The sequence below is a fragment of the Zalophus californianus genome, chromosome 3 (genome assembly GCF_009762305.2).
Source record: "Zalophus californianus isolate mZalCal1 chromosome 3, mZalCal1.pri.v2, whole genome shotgun sequence".
Lineage (NCBI taxonomy): Eukaryota > Metazoa > Chordata > Mammalia > Carnivora > Otariidae > Zalophus > Zalophus californianus.
In genome coordinates, this window is record NC_045597.1 from 161,458,576 (window position 1) to 161,475,926 (window position 17,351).

The following is a 17,351-nucleotide window of genomic DNA, read 5'->3' on the forward strand; positions in this document are numbered from 1 at the left end:
AAGTTCCAAACAAATAAATAAGAAAAACTCCAGAAACAGACCATAATGAAATAGAGATAAGTGATTTACCTACCTGATAAAGAATTCAAAATACGGAGGGGCGCCTGGGTGGCTCAGTCGGTTAAGTGTCTGCCTTTGGCTCAGATCATGATCCCGGGGTCCTGGGATCAAGCCTGCTGAGCAGGGATCCCGCTTCTCCCTCTCCCTCTGCCTCTCCCCCTGCCCCACTTGTGTTCTTGCTCACTCTTCTCTCTCTCTAATAAATAAATAATCTTAAAAAAGAAAAAAAATTCAAAATCATGGTCATAATGATGTGCATTGAGGTCAAGAAAGAAATTCGTAAACAAAATAAGAATTGCAACAAAGAGATACAAAATATAAGAAAGTACCAAACAGAAATCATAGAGCTAAAGAACACAATAACTGGACTGAATAATTCAAAAGCACTAGATGATGTGGAAGAAAGGATTGGCAAACTCAAAGACAGGGCAAAGGAATTCATCCAATCAGAAGAGCAAAAAGAAAAAAGAATGAAAAAGAGTGCAGATAGTTTAAAGGACTTATACAAAGTGAACCACCATATGCATTACAGGGGCACTAGACATTGACTTTTCTAAACAAATACCTAAAGCCCATGTCCCCCCCCCCCAAAAAAAAAATTAATGTACCACTAACACATAAATAAGATGAAGATTGTTTTGGTTGTGTTGGTTTTTGATTGATTGATTTATACATACATACATACATACATACATACATACATACATACATACCTTTCTCGAGGTTGTTGCTGAAGTTTTTCAAGTCTCACTACGGATGGCTGGTTGGATTGGGGCACTACAGCTGGCATCCCAACAGTAACATTCAGGTCTGGGGATAGGAATGCTGGATATTCTATTGGTTGTGGTGTAATAACATTTCTGCAAAATGGTTATAATGTTAAATACGGCAATCAAAACAAAAGCACACTTCTAAAATCAGTGGTCGCTATCACATTTGAATCATTCTCTCTTTTAGACTGTAAGTTCACCTGTCTACCTGAGACCATTAGAGGGTAGAGCTAGGAAAGAAGACAAAGGTCAAAAATCTTGACAGAAGTGCTCTATTGAATAATTTTACTACTAAGATGGGCAGCAGGGATGGGAAAGGGGATAAGGACCTGAAATTCTAAAGAGAAGCAGAAAGTGTTTGAGCCCAGACCTCTCTCCCAATCTTTAGATACAAATCGTTATTCTATGGCCCAGTCAAGTTGACACGTGAAATTAATCATCACAAGTCCACCCACCCCTTGTCAACCTGGCACCCATAAGCATCTCTTTAAAACATATTTAATCTCCAAATGAGAACAATAACAGGTCATAATTCCACCTAACATGATATAACTATCCTGCATACAACCAAAAACTCACTAGCCCCTTCCCCAGAGAAGAATATAAAGTCTTTGGGTGATGTTTACTCATCTTAATATCCTGAAACTTAAGTAGTATGCTGTAAGTTTAACAATACTTAAATATTACAATATAAAGTCAATATACCTTTTGTTACATGATAAAGAAATATGAGAGGGAAGAAAATATATTTGCTATATAAATATATATTTTTTTCAGGTCACTTGGTAAATGGGCCAGAGTAGCACACCCAAATAAGGAGTAAGTTATCTCCAAAATCCAAAAAGGCCCACCGGGTGTTGTGCCTCTGTTTTGGTTGTAGGAGGGGCCAGATACAACTTATCCTTCACCTTAGCAGGATTATCTTGACAATCCCCATACCAGGGGATCCTCAAAATTTCAATGAGGTAGAAGACCCCTGAATTTTTGTCAGAAGTCTTCCCACGCTCTGACATGCAAATGTCCTATCAGAAGTCTAGATTAGTTGCTATTTCCTGTTCACTAGGTCCAGTAAGCATAATGGTCATCACTGTAATGGACCTGTGTAATATCTTGTATAAGGGAAAGGCAATCAAGATTCCTGTAAACTATAGGGCACCTGGGTGGCTCAGTTGGTTAAGAATCCAACTCTTAGTTTCATCTCAGGTCATGATCTCAGGGTCCTGGGATTGAGCCCTGTGTCGGGCTCTGTGCTCAGTGTGGAGTCTGCTTGGGACTTTTTCTCTCCCTCTCCCTCTGCTCCTCCCCCTGCTCATGCTCTCTCTTTAAAATGAATAAATCTTAAAAAAAAAAAAAAAGATTCCTGTGAACTAAATTAATGACATAGGGCTGGAGAAGTTGATATACCTGAGGTAAGACAGTGAAGGTGTCTCACTTGGCCTTACCAGCTGAAAGAAACTACTTCTGATGGTTTTTATATGAGGAAAATAGCATTTGCCAGATCAAGAGTTGCATACCAAGTACCAGAGGATGTGTTAATTTGCTCAAGCAATGAAACCACATTTGGTACAGTGGCTGCAACTGGAATCACTGCCTGGTTAAGCTTACAACAATCTACTATCACTCTCCAAGCTCTGTCTTATGCACAGGCCAAAATAAGTGAGCTAAATGGAGATATGATGGGCATCACCACCCCTGCATCTTTCAAGTCCTTGATAATGGCACCCATCTCTGCAATCCTCCCATGAATGTGGTATTGCTTTTGGCTTACAATTTTCTTAGGTGGAGGTAGCTCTCTAGTGGTTTCCATTTGGCCTTTCCCACCAGAATATCCCTTGGTCCACAGGTCAGGGAACCAATGTAGGGATTCATCTACTGCTAAGTGTGTTGATTCCAAATATGCAATCTGGAACTGGGGAAATAATCACAGGATGGGTTTAAAACTCCATTGATCACCTGTCCTCCATAAGTCCCTAGTCTGACTGGTGGACAACAGTGACGTTTGGATCTTCTGGAACTAGTGTCAGTTTAGAGCGAGTGTCCAGTAGTCTCTGAAAGGTCTGGTTATTTCCTTTTCCCTAATGCATAATTACCCTGGTAAAAGGCTCTCCTTCCCTTTTGGGAAAGCTGGAAGAAAGATTAACCTTAGAAATTTTTGTCAGCATACTAGCGTCTCTCCTTAAGGGGACCAAGCCTCCCCTTCATTCGAAGGCTTTTGGGTCTGCAAACTGGCTCAAATCTGGGAATTGACTGAGGCACTATGACTCTGTTTTTATCACCTAGAACTTTTCTGCTTATACAGATTAAGTAAGAATTGATGAGGCTTCTTATATATTTCTAGGAACATCATGATCAACTAGCCAATGCTATAGGTCTTCGTGAGTCAAACTATTCTACTGTCCGCTACAGTGACCACGGCCATCTTGCCTTAGGTGGTGGCGCCATCACTGGGCTCTGCCACTTCAGGATGCCACACTCCCATTGCATTTAGGTTTCCCAGTTCAGTGACTGCAGTTCCCACTGTAAGGTCTGCCTAATAGAGAACAATCACAGAGCTCTTCAAGGGTGGGGCTCCCCTCACACATTTACTTCTCACAGTAATGGTGAAAGGTGTAAATGGTGAAAAGGTGCAAACTCCCAGGGTGAGTGAGTAGGTCTTAAAAACAAATCCAGACCAACATCACCATCTCTCTAACCCTTTGAACACCTTCCTTCTACATTAAACCAAGGCAGGTCTGGCACTTCCAATCCACCCAAGTGGGCATCTTTTGGTTCATGTTTCTGCAACCAAACAACCAAATCACGTCTTTTCTAACCCCCTAATCTGCAAAATTAAATGCAGAATCTCTGCTTAGTGAGCCCATATCAATAAATTTGCTGTGACCCAACTTTATGTTCCTCCCACCATTATCCCACACCCTATGTGCTACAGTTCCTTACGTTTACCTCTAGGAAGGTTTTTATCTCATTTGTATTATAATCATTTCTTTTCGCAAGTTACCTTTGCACACTAAACCATGAGCTACCAGAGGGCAGGGACCAGGCCTCATTTATTTTAGTATTTGCAATAGCTTGGAGGTATAGCAGACACATTCAATGAATGTTTATTGAATCAATTAGTGAATAAAGAAATAATGATTGATAAACATAAAACATTCAAACTTTACTATTTCAACAAATGACCAATATCAAGTGGAAAAAATTTATTTTTAATGATAATACCCAGTATTGGTGAGACTATAGGACAATAAGAACTTCAGAACATAAATTCCCATCCTATACCTAATTCCCTCAATCCCAATTTCTCCATTTCTTATTCTGGGACAGCACTAGAGATTACATTTCCATCTCAGGTGCTCATTTCTCTTTAATCTATTTTTACTGTTGAAATTTTAAGACTGGTTGATATATTTTAAGTTACTTTTGGTTTGCTAACGCCATTTATGAAACAGACTTTTTGCTGAAGATTTGGAAATAACAGAATGTGTGGGATAGAGGTAACACTACTATACTGTGGAAGAAAACGGCCAACTATTAGACACTTTGATCTTAAAAGTCCCTCACCTCTTTCTAGAAAGGGGTATCTCACTGGCCAACTTTCCTTATCAGCTTAACCCTGCCTTCCCTTCTTCAGCCATGAAGCCGGCACTCTCCTTTCTCCTTTATCTTCTCTCTAGGCCTCCTCACCTCCTCTCGCCAGGGCTATCCCCAGAAACCCCCAATTTCTCCCACCTTATTAAGCAAAACAATTCACTGCTCTCTTTCCCTTAGAGTCTAGCCCATTCTGGCTATGTCTTAAGACAACCAAAATGGTCCCTCAAATGGATTAAATGTTTTAAATGTCACATATTCTGATTGTGCAAATAAGACTTCAAACACTTACGTCACAGGATCTATTCTTTCTGGAGGTGGTGCAATATTCATAAACATGGATGGCTCAATAATTTTCTGAAGAGGTTTTAACTGAAGAAAATGGTAAGTATATTTTAACACTGCTTAGCTACAATTATAGTTCATTCTAATACTACTATGCTTCAGGACTACAGAATAGGCCTTAAATGCATATAAAAAGAAATGGAATTAAGAGAGGAAGAAAGAACTAACATTTTTTGAGCCCTAGATATCTGCCCGGAACCTTATATCTGTAAGATTATTTTTAATCCTCTCAATAATCCTATTGATGTAGATAACTGTGGCCATTTTACAGAAAATGCCGAGGATTGGTAATTTGTTCAAGGTTACCCAAAAGACATCAGAGCCAGGATTTGAATGCAGCTTTATCTGCACCCCCAGCATAGTATCCTTTTTACATTATCAAGACAGGTGAGACGGGGACTATATTACCGAAAAGTTCATAGACAAAATCAAGAACTTTTATTATATTTCCCACTCTTTTCCACACAATATCTCAGTTCCTTGTTTTTGGTAGACTCTACCTACATAAAACAATACTTGCCTAGTTTATCTGAAAAGGAGATATCCCCATAAGAATGTCATTATTACATGTTTTACTTATATTCAGACACAAAACCTACCTCTCAAGTTGGTGCTTATAAACTATGTCAGGAAAGGGACTCAACAGTTTCAAGTCCCATAAGGCCCAGTTCATAAGATTATGAATAAGAGGCAGAAGGACAGTGCCTGGGTGGCTCAGTCAGTTAAGCGACTGCCTTTGGCTCAGGTCATGATCCTGGAGTCCCGGGATCGAGTCCCACATCGGGCTCCTTGCTCTCCCTCTGACCCTTCCCCCTCTCATTGCTCTCTCTCTCTCATTCTTGCTCTCTCAAATAAAATCTTTAAAACAAACAAACAAAAAAAAAGAGGCAGAAGGAAAACAAAGAAAAATCAAAGCAAAGAAGGAAAAAAGATGGAAAAAGATTGTGCCTCATGGCTTTCTTCTGTGTTATTTACTTGATTCAAAATGCATTAAAAATCATTATGATATACCATAGGCAAAATTTTAGAACAACATTTTACCAGGGGCTGTTCAGTCAACATAATGGTAGGTTTATTTAATAAAAGTAATGTACCCACTCTGAATTCCTAATTAAAAAAACAACCAAGGCTATAAAAATTAGCAAAAAATGGAAATGAAAGCTTCTATGCCAAGTATAGGGGTCATATTCCCTATATAACAGCAGCACTGATGGGACTGAATTTATAAATGCCCCCGGGGGGTGAAAATACCCACGGGTATGAAGAGCTCTTTCAAACACTTAGAGAGAATATATGTTGGTACATTTCTAAAGCAATTCTTTGACAAAGTCATTGTTTTTGGACAATAATTTCCATTCTAGGAATCTGGCCTAAGGACATAATAAAAGGACAGGACACAGGTTAATATACAAAAATTTTCACTGGAACATGGATATATGTAATGAATTTAAAGGGGCAGGACAAACCTAGGAAGATAACTTCTTTGAACTCTTGATAAATCAAGGAGGGCTCACGTAACACCAGACATCAAAATAACCACAGGGGTAAGGAGCATATGTTATCAGAGTAAAAAATGGAATGTGAACATAATCGATGACTCCATTTTCAATAAGCATTTTTAGATCTAAAAATCCACACTCCTTATATTATATACTTAAAATAATTTTGTTTTCAACCACATGAAAACACAGACACACAAAAGCAAGTTTTCTGATAAAGGCATTTTGAATAAAGGATTATTTTTAAATGTATATGCAAATAAAAATGGTAGTTTCATTTTTCCTTAGAATGGAGAAAAACAGCACTCTTAAAAATATTTTTTAAAAAATATGTATTTTAAAATTTTTATCAAACTGGAAAGCATAGAGGCTCAGAAGAGATTTGACTGAAGAGTTGTAGAATAATTTTTAAAAGAGAAGAACTAACCTGATGTGAAAATCCGTAACCAAAGTTCCCGTAGGAGAACATAAATTCCACCTCCACCTTGCAGATAAGCTAAACACACAGCAAATTTTATTGTTTGATCAGAAAGATATTTTAATGAAAAAGGGATAGCAAGTAATATTTTTGTTTCACACATCTGTGTTAGAAAAACCAAAGCGTGAATCTCCTGATTAAAAAAAAAATTCACACAAGGAACTGTTATATGGAGTTCCTGAAATGTTAAAAACTTTGTTAAAGGATATATAATATAGAAAATATCAATTTATAATAAATAGGGTTACCCTGAGATACACATACATGTGTGTGTGTATATGTGTATACATGCATATGTTTTTAAAGTATTTACTCACACTTCCCCTACCTCCACTTCCATTTTCAGATAAAATTTTTATTCAGACAAGCGATTTCGTCTCTCTGAACCCCAGCTTGCTCAAATGAGAAATGAAGGAGGGTGTCAGAGGCTATGACCTCAAACGTCCATCATTCTCTTTTTTTTATAAAGTTCCTTGTCTCTGTTCTGGCTATTGGCGGCAGAGGTCTCTCTGAAGAGATCAATTAATCAAAATAATAATTTTAAGTATTTAAAAAGAAATTTAAGTGAGAACTGTAAACAACTCTTCAGAATCTCCTCCAAGAGAAAAATACTTCCTCAATTAAAGCTGCACAAAGCAGCCACGAGGGCATTTTTCCTCTCTTAGTCAATGATTTCAATTTTCCTGGTCATTGTTTAGCAGTAAGGTAGCAGCATTAAAAAAAAAAAAAAGGTGCAGATGAAGATTTTGTGAGCAAATATTGTTCTGTTTAATACATTTCCTTTAATTTGAACAGTGACTGGTAGGGTAACAGAATAAAAACACTATCAGATATTAAAACAATATCAGAGTAAAGTTATATGCAAAGTTAAATGTATGCACAAAACTTTGGAAATTTCAGTAAAGTTCTTACCGTGCTTTTATTCAACATTTCAAATTCTTCAATAAAGCACCCTTTCTGGAAAAAAGTAATAAAATTCTCAAATACAGAGTCACTCATGTAGTCATCTGTATATAATCTAAACCATTTCATAAATTTTGAAAAATCAGGTAATGATTTTTAATGCACATGTTAACTTGATAGCTAAAATACAACTATACCAAACATTTGGAAGAAAAGAAAAATTCTAGGCTGTACCAAAAACAAATGTTAATATTTACGTTTTAGACAAAAATGTTCCTGCTAGTTGTAGTTGCCCTTTCTCCAAGTGTTAAAGGAACTGCCCCAGCTGCACTCCCTTTGTGGGGTTTAACATAAATGTGCATGAGTAGCTGACTCGTGAGAGAACCGAGGGCCTCTCTCATTTTTGGGGACCGCTGGGATCTTCCTAACCAGGTAAACCTTGGGTATCCTTCCTTGGTCACCACCTCTGGGCATCTCTGCTGTGCGACCAGTCCTCCCAAATCATCCACCATCCTGGAGAATCAGGCTGAGTGAAAAAAAACCCAACACTAAAAGATTACATACTACGTGATTCCATTTATATGATATCCTGGAAATGAGAGAATTACAGAAAGGAAGAACAGATTAGTGGTTGCCAAGGGTTAAGGAGGGGGCAGAGGCAGGAGGGAAGGAGATGTAGCTATAAAAGGCAATGACATGAGAAATCCTGGTGGAGGTGGCACGTTCGGTATATTGGTTGCAATATATTGGTTGCAATACAGTACGGTAGTTTTGAAAGATGTTACCATCAGCAGAAACTGAGTAAAGGATACAAAGGATCTTTCTGTATTATTTCTTTCAAGTGCATGTGAATCTACAATTATCTCAAAAGAAATTGTTGTTGTTGTTGTTGTTGTTTAAAGGCCACGTGCCTGTTTATAGTGGGCAAAATTTATCCATGGGACCTATTCTCCGTTAGGCCTAAATAGAGTGGATACAAAGTGGATTCAAAAAATTTGTCATTGGGGCGCCTGGGTGGCTCAGTCTGTTAAGCATCTGCCTTTAGCTCAAGTCACGATCCCAGGGTCCTGGGATCTAGCCCCGCATTGGGCTCCCTGATCGGTGGGGAGCCTGCTTCTCCCTCTGCCTGCCACTCCCCCTGCTTGTTTGCGCACACTCTGACAAAAATCTTAAAAAAAAATTATTATATTTGTGATTGTCTCATAGTTGTTTTCCTCTATTGTCTGATGTCCAGATGTTTAGATATTATTATACAGTCATCTCTCCAATGTAACATCCAGCTAATGAAACTGCATCAAAACTAAAACAAAAACAAAAACTCCAAAAAACACCAAACTCCTTATGGTTAGCTTTGTACTTCTGGGATCTGAGTTTTGACCAAAAGAGGGTAACTGAGGAATTCTAATAAGTAAAATGACAGAATTCTTAAGGTAGAAGCGCCTACAGAAGGATGCTGACAGATATTACACACAGACAGCATATCTTGAACACATCACAGCTAAAATCCTAAGACTTTTTGGGGAAATCCATAAATAACCAAAATTGCTTTCCCTGACGACTCTGTCCATTAAATAATAATGGTCTTTTTACCATATGATGTAGCAATTCATCAAAGACTCATAGAGAGGAATTCATAATGTAGACACTTTTTGCAGAAATGCACTGTAAGGTAGGTTCAAGAAAATTCACTGCAACAACGAGAATAGTAAAAAAACAGAAAACGATCCAAATAGCCATCGACAAATTTAAAGTTTTATTTATTTATTTTAGAGAGGGCAAGTGAGCATGCAAGCAGGGAGAAGGAGAATCTCAAGGAGACTTCCTGCTGAGCACAGAGCCCAACTTGGGGCTTGATCCCATGACCCTGAGATCATGATCTGAGCCGAAATCAAAAGTCAGACAATTAAATGACTGAGCCACCCAGGTGCCCCTGACCTTAACTTTTTAAAGAATCTAAGCTGGTATGTTCCACATTATGTATTTGTCATGTATCATCATGGTATTAAGTTTTTCCCTATCCCCTAAATTCCTATAAACTAAAAGATCTAGACTCGGCTTGATTAGATTTGGGGTAAACATTTTTGATGAGAACGATTCACAGGTAATGCTGTATACTTCATATTGTACTGCCATAGAAAGCATATGATGTTAAGTTGTCCACAATTACTTATGCTAAGTTCAAGCTCTTGGTTGAAGGAGTAACCAAAATGTCTCTCTATTGTAGAGGCACATTTCCCCCTTTGCAACAATTAACCTGTAGACTGTTACAGTGGTGTGAAAATATCTTGCTCCCCAATAACCTTTTACCTAATATTTCCTAATATTTTAAATAGAATTTTAAGTCTTGATTGAACTAATCATCATTCACTATAAAGAATTGCAAAAATGGTCAATCTGTAATTCTACCATTCTTTCTACACATTCTTCTGTTTAAAAGTTTTTAAATTCCATTTTTCTTCCCCTGTCCCTTTTTTTTCTTAAGATCACCAAGATTTATGGATTTTTCTTTATTCAGAATTTGTAATGATGTTTTTGATATTTAAATTATCCTGAAATTGGCCAACAGGAGCCCCTGCAATCTGGCTCCTATGTCCTTTGATGTAACTCCATTAGTCTTCGAAGGCTCCCTTGCTTTGCCTCCTAACAAATATCCCTGAAAATCCTTCAGATGGTTTATATTTGTTCACTAATCAGTTAGTTCTCTTCCTTTGAGTCCAGGGCAGTATGGCTGCTGCAAAGGGAGAGGGTAATCCTAGATAGGAGAAAGCAAGAGAGAAGGAACGACAAAATGTGTGTACAAACCCTGCCCCCAACTCTGGCTGACCCCAAACAACTCAGGTCCCCGATAGACTGCAAGCAGCCCAGCTAAGGAGAAAAGAACTCAAATTTGGGCTGTCAACTAAGAGAGTCTGTGGTCTGAGTCCTGTTTAAAAACATTCCAGAAAACATAATAAAACATGCTTATTAGTCCTCTAGGTTGCCTTTCCACACAATCAATTTTTTTAAAATATTAGGCTGTTCCAAGTCAACTCTTTTTTTTTTTTTTAATATAGCCAGAGACATTGTTTCCTAAGCATATAAGTTTGAAGGTAGATAATAAACCAAAAGGAGTCTGTCAGATACAGATAATAACAAATACCAACTGGACAATGTGATACCACAGTGAAAAAAATAACCTTGATACTTACCTGAATTACATCATAAAGGTGTACCTGAACACTCCCTAAAAAGAGAGGATATTTTTCTGTATTTTTATATTGCATTAGTTCCAAGTAAATATTATTCCGCTCATCATCTTGACGCCTGGGAACCTTGATACAAAATACATGTGGAAAGAATGATCACATTTTCAGTCTGAATTTCAGATATAATTTCTGAATAAGTATATCCATAAACTAGATTTTGTTATGTACATGCTTAATAGTTAGTTTTCACATGTTATTAGCCTTATAACTTTTCAATTGCATGGTCGCATATACACTAATGTCAACAAAAATCAGGATCTTGTTTATGTGTAACATCAATTACAGTCTTCTGAAACATGCACTGCCTACATTCTCTAACTCTACACAAAAGTTTAGCCTCAACACTCTACTGAAACTGTATTATAAAAGGTAATCCAATATCTAGCCCAGATAATCTAGGCAATACAAACAGTCAATGTCAAAAGACATCCAACATCCTTCTCAGTCTTTGTTCAATAACTTATTGATAAAAGTATCCCAAGGTATAAAATGTATTTTATTTTATCCTAGTTATGTAAATACACAGTTTGAAAATCAAACAGCTCTACAATGGTTAAAGCAAAGAAAAACAACTTTTTCTCCCATGTTTAATCTTCTTTTCTGAATTTTATGATGTTTTGACATCTTAAAAAGCCTGGCCAGAGACAGACTTTCTCTCCCTGGGCTAGTCAGCTCCTAGAGACAGCAAGGGTTTAATGAGATGGAAGCACTTCTTTCATACGCAAACTAATCCCAAAATTACAGCCCTAACCACTCCCTTATCTAACCCTCACATGGAGCCAGTATTTCCCTGGCCCTAAATCATCCCGAGACCAGGAACCAAGCAACAAGGGATGACCCTACAGCCTAAAGACTGCAGGGAATTATTCAAACTAGCCAATCCTAAATTTTTGACTCTGTTCTGCATTGCTTTCTCAAGAAAACCCCAATAAGGGCTTTAGCCTAGGCTCTCTCTTTTCCATCTTCTGTCTCCTGACCACCCGCATGCTTCCCCTGCAGCCCTATGTAGTGTGGTGGGTCCCTTTCTTCCCTTCTTTCTATGGCATCAGCCTCTCTGTGTCATCATTCAGTCATACCTCTATAAAGTAAGTCCTGGGTAGGATTTTACAACACCACCTTAGCCAGCCCCTAATCTCCACTCCTCAGAAATCACCTTTCAAGCTTTTAAAGTGATTTGTCTGGTTTTTGCCGTGAAATCATGTTTCTAAGTAACATGCTTATATTGTTATTAAGTGATATTTTAGTTTTAGATACTATCAATTAACTGCTTATTGTGGAAGAAAAATATTAACTCTCAACACCCTCCCCCACAATTTTCACATTCTCTTCCTTTCACATTCCTCCAACATATTATATATAGATCATACTTTTTAATTAGACCAATACTTAGCATTACTGTGTATATGCAGCTATTTTGCAGAGTTTAACAATACAATTATGACTACATTTTCTTCTATTACCTCTTTTTTTTAATTTTTTTAAAGATTTTATTTATTTATTTGACAGAGAGAGACACAGCGAGAGAGGAAACACAAGCAGGGGGAGTCGGAGAGGGAGAAGCAGGCCTCGCGCCAAGCAGGGAACCCCATGTGGAGCTCGAACCCAGGACCCTGGGATCAAGACCTGAGCTGAAGGCAGACGCTTAACGACTTAACGAGCCACCCAGGCGCCCCATTCTTCTATTACCTCTTAATTTCCCTTAGAGCTAATATGTGTTTTGCTTTATGTTTGTCTCCTTGTGCGGTTTTCTGTGTAGTTATTACTGCTTCATCCCCAAACTTTCCACTAGAGCTCCATTACAATTCTCCTCCTAACATGCTCAAACAGCTCCTCTTAAAATAAGAAGATTTTGATTATGCTAATAAAGATAAGCACCCTATTAACTTATATTATTTTCCAGTATTAATTTCAAGTTTTATTTAAATGGACATACACCCACAAAATTCTTAAAAATTTGGCAAGCTCAGGAAAACTATTTGCAAAGTAAAACAAATAGTACAGATTGCCTTTAGCCAAACTATGCCTGTCTTTTTGTGTTTTTTTTAAACTACGCTTAAAGAACTATTTTCAGTACTCAAAACTTAAGCAAAATTAAGTTCTGAAGATTAAAATGGAAGGTTAAAAAATATAGAGCATTGAGGAAATGTTTTAGGATTTCACTGAATTTTAACCAATATAATAAAACTCTTAGGACTAACAACTGGGCTAATCAATGAATCCTACAGCTACATGAAATAGTGTTGCTCACTTAAAGAAAACTCTGAGATACATTTAAGATTCTAAGAAGCTTAGCTATAAAGAGACGCAAACTCAGCATAGGAAGCTCTGGTGTGAGAGGAAGCTTAATAAAGTGTAGTCTGAAGCCAGACTGACTCCATTCCCAGCTCCACCACTTACTAGTTCTAGGACCTTAAGAAAGTTCTTATACCTAACAGTACCTGTTTCCTCATTTGCAAAATGAGGATTATAGTAAGAGAATATATATATTTTGGGGGGTTGTTATAAAGACTAAATCAGTTAATCCATGCAAAAATATTAGAGTTTATATAAGAAGAAAGGAGAGAGGGAAGTGAGGAGGAAATGAAAAAAAGAGAAAGGGTACGCTCTGAACCTTTGCATCCCCTCAAAATTGGTATGTTGAAGCCTAAATCCCCAATGTGATGGTATGTGTAGGTGTGGGGTTAAGGAGGGAGTTAGGTCATAAGGGTAGAGCCCTCATGAGTTGGATTAGTGCCCTTACTAGAAGAGACCCAAGAAAGAGGATCTCTTTGCTCTCCGCCCTGTCACTATACGATGAAAAGATGACCATCAGGAAATCAGAGCACAGGCTCTCACCAGACACCGGATCTGCCAGAATCCCGAAACTTCCTAGCTTCCAGAAAGCTGAGGAATGAATGTCTGCTGTTTCAGCCACCCCACCTATGGTCATTCGTTACAGCAGCACAAGCTAAGAAGGGGCAGGGGAGCGGGGGGGGGGGGGGGGGGGGGCGGGGGGGCGGATAGAGAGGAGGAGAGCAAGACAGAGAACAATGCATGTGACGAACATGCAGAACCACAGACAGTAAGTTCCTAGGGAAGAAGATTGTGAAGATTATGCATTTTCTAGTAAGTTATTAAAAAATATATATATAGCCCATAGTACAGAAGTAAAATACTGTAAAATATCAAAGAAAAGGGCACTGCATTTGTTTCTCTCCTATCCCTAAAAAGGGACATAATTAGTGTAATTTGAAACTATAAAAATGCATTCTTATATCCAGAAGAGAACTTTAACATTACCTGTACAGAAAAGTACTTTATGTCGTCAAAATTAATTGTAGTGTTCTTTTCATCATTTCGGGATAGCAAGCTACACATTTTTGTACATTTCACAATGTTGTTTATAGAGATGCGAATGAACAAGTTACTGTAATGTAAACTGACTGAAAATACACAGATATTGAGGAAACAAATTTTGTTGTAATTGTACAGTAACACATTACAAAATTAATCCACTAAGCAATTCAGGTAAAACCTAAGAATCAAACAAATAAATAAAGAAGGTAATTGTAGAGCATATTTAATGACTTTAAAAGTCTTTTAAAATAGCATTTTTGCCCATCGATGGTAGGCACAACGTAAGTAGGAAAAGGGAGGTTGATTATTCTTTAGATCACTTCTCGTATTTCCATCCTCACATTTCCATTACAATCTTTTGCAAATGTTTCTTTATATATATTTTTTTTTTTTTTTGAGAGAGAGAGAGTGAGAGAGTGCTAGCGGTGGGGTGGTGGGGAGGGGAGAGGGGAGGGAGGAGAATCTTGAGCAGGCTCCAACCCCAGTGTGAGTGACCCTGAGATCATGACCTGAGCCGAAATCAAGACTCAGATGCTTAACCAACTGAGCCACCCAAGAGCCCCTCTACATATTATTTTTAAGGTGACTAAATATTTGCAATATATAGCTAAAAACTTTTCTAAGCATAATTATGTAGAAATGCAAAAATTCAAAAGTCATGAGTTATTTTTAACATTAAGACAGCAAAATTTAAAGCAGTTTTCTCTTATTCATTTCACTATATACTTCAGTACACTATACTGTATTTTTATCTTTCGTAGCGCTCTATGCATTAAAACAATTGTGTTCATGGATCACTATATCAAAAATTAGTGATGTATTGTATGGTGACTAAGATAACATTAAAATAAAATAAAAATAAAACTTTGTTTTTATGATTTAACTAATTATCTTCAAAAATCTCTTTATGCAGAATTCTCTTCAATAATTTACTTTATAGGAGCGTCTGGCTGGCTCCGTCAATTAAGCACCTGCCTTCGGCTCACGTCATGATCCCAGGGTCCCGGGATGGAGTCCCGCATCGGGCTCCCTGATCAGCAGAGAGCCTGCTTCTTCCTCTGCCTCTACCGTCCCCACTCGTGCTCTCTCTCTCGTAAAAATAAATAAAATCTTTAAAAAAATTAATTCACTTTATATAAAAAAGAAACACCAAGTCTTCATAATGAAACTGGTTTTATGCCATGAAAAATCTGATGAGCAATCAGTTTATTTAAAGGCACCAAGATAAATAAATCCTTCAAACAATGTTTAAGATAGTACAATTATTACTTAGAAATAATTAGTATTATCATCTAAGATATGTATTTTTTCCTTTTTTTGGTAAGATATATATTTTTCCTTTAACTCATATAGCGATTGAGGTGGATTATGGATGGGTGAAAAACTTTCATCACTTTGCACATAAAAAGATGGAGTTTATTTTCCTCTGCTCTTGAATCTGGCCTGGCCCTGTGACTACTTTAATATACACTGGACATGACCAGGGCTGGGTCTAGGACAGGGTAAAAGAGGCACCAGCTATGGTCCAAAATTTAAGGGGACACCCAAAACTTTAGTAATAAAAATAATATTTTAATGTAAATTTTTTAAAAGACCAAAATTAATGCAGAAAAAAATATGATGGAAAAACAAGACCTTGGGACTCTATGGAAAGAGAGAAAGGTCTAAACATTTCAGCTTCCCAGCTAAGTCCAGTCTTCCAGGCATCCTCACTAAAACACCAGACACCTTAATTTCTAGCCCTTTTAAACTGCCAGCTGACCGCAGAGCTTGCTGTGATCATGGGGACAAGGGCGCCTAGTGAATACACACAGTGATTGATAATAAAATGGTGAAGGTTTTAAGCCACTAAGTCATGGAGTGTTTTAAGGCAGCAATATGTAACTGAAACAGACATATAGGATCATGGTATGGTACTTAAATCAAAAGAAAGGATACTCCTAGGCGTGAAATGTCTGCAGTTCTTTATATGAACAGCAAGGCAGCCAACCTAAAACAATCAAAATAAAAACACAGCAAATGAGTTTTTAAAAGTTAATTTTCCTTCCATTTTATTCTATACCAAACTATATATTTTTAAAATCTCCACTTTGCTAATTTCTCTTATTAAAAATATTGTTTCTCATTAGAAATATCTAGTTAAGGGAAAACACCAGAAAACAAAATACAGAAGAAAAATAGGCAGGATTTATTCAAAGTAAAACTAAAACGAACAAGAATAGAAAGCAAAAAAAGAAGAAGAAGAAGAAGAAGAAAGAAAAAAGCACTAACTTAAATCTAACCATCACTCTTTGAATCATTGTTATTTTATATTAGGTGAGAACTGACGAAGTGTAGCATCCTGTATATAATAATAAAAAATACGCCTTGCCTCAGATGAGCTTTTTTATCCAGTATCCTAAAACCACTCTATTCATTCAACAATCATTCATCCACTACAACATCCCAAGGACTGTGAAATATTCCTTCTCTCTGTACAAAGTATTTCTAAATGTTAAAGAAAATTATATCTCCTGTTTAAGCATAAAATCAAATAAAAAATGAATACGGGAATATTTGAATACTGATTTGCATTATCAGCCAAATATATTTAGCCATGTTTGGTCTTAAAAACCAAGTAAAAACAATAGCGATATTATGTTAAACACTGTAAAACAAAATAAATGACCCAATAGTATTTTTAAATGTATGTAAATAATTTTAAAGATTTAGTTTTAAAATAATACAGAAAAAGAAATTAGCATCCAGTATTTAAGCAAAAGACTATGTCATGTGAATGATGAAATCCTACGAAGAAAGTACTGTGGTCTACTTCTTAAGGAAATTTTGATATGAAATGTTATAAGGAAAGGTTCTAAGTTTTCAAATGCAAAGGGGTGTAAGGCATATTACATGATCTAGGCAGGATTTTAAATGGTACTGCCATAGGTGATTCCATGAATCATTTTTATTTCTTAAAATTGGAGTTATACATGAAGAGGGTAAAACAGGGCAGTATGACTATAATGTTGTATTGCATAATGCTATACATTAACATTCTGTCATAAATCATTGCCTGCCTGCCAAGTATTTAACATGAAGCCATGGGCAACTACCCTAACTTTCCTCATCTTTCGATAGCTCTTTA

The 17,351-nt window shown here is 37.0% G+C and overlaps 1 protein-coding gene across 19 annotated transcripts in view; it reads right to left on the reverse strand.

Annotated features, from left to right (window-relative positions):
• Positions 1-17,351, reverse strand: part of C2CD6 (C2 calcium dependent domain containing 6) — a 146,109-nt gene that overhangs the window by 95,469 nt on the left and 33,289 nt on the right. For 17 of the 19 annotated variants that reach the window (XR_003519454.1, XR_003519455.1, XR_003519452.1 and 14 more), the window contains exons 3-9: positions 16,163-16,214; positions 14,168-14,310; positions 10,832-10,954; positions 7,653-7,697; positions 6,690-6,758; positions 4,711-4,790; positions 774-920 (exon numbers count right to left, since the gene is read on the reverse strand). Coding sequence is in view for 13 of the 19 variants with exons in the window: in XM_027591438.1 (XP_027447239.1) it covers positions 774-920; positions 4,711-4,790; positions 6,690-6,758; positions 7,653-7,697; positions 10,832-10,954; positions 14,168-14,310; positions 16,163-16,214 (659 nt within the window). In the remaining 6 variants the exon portion in view is untranslated. The remainder of the gene's footprint in view (positions 1-773; positions 921-4,710; positions 4,791-6,689; positions 6,759-7,652; positions 7,698-10,831; positions 10,955-14,167; positions 14,311-16,162; positions 16,215-17,351) is intronic. The other 2 variants (XM_027591435.1, XM_027591437.1) reach the window with 2 other exon arrangements.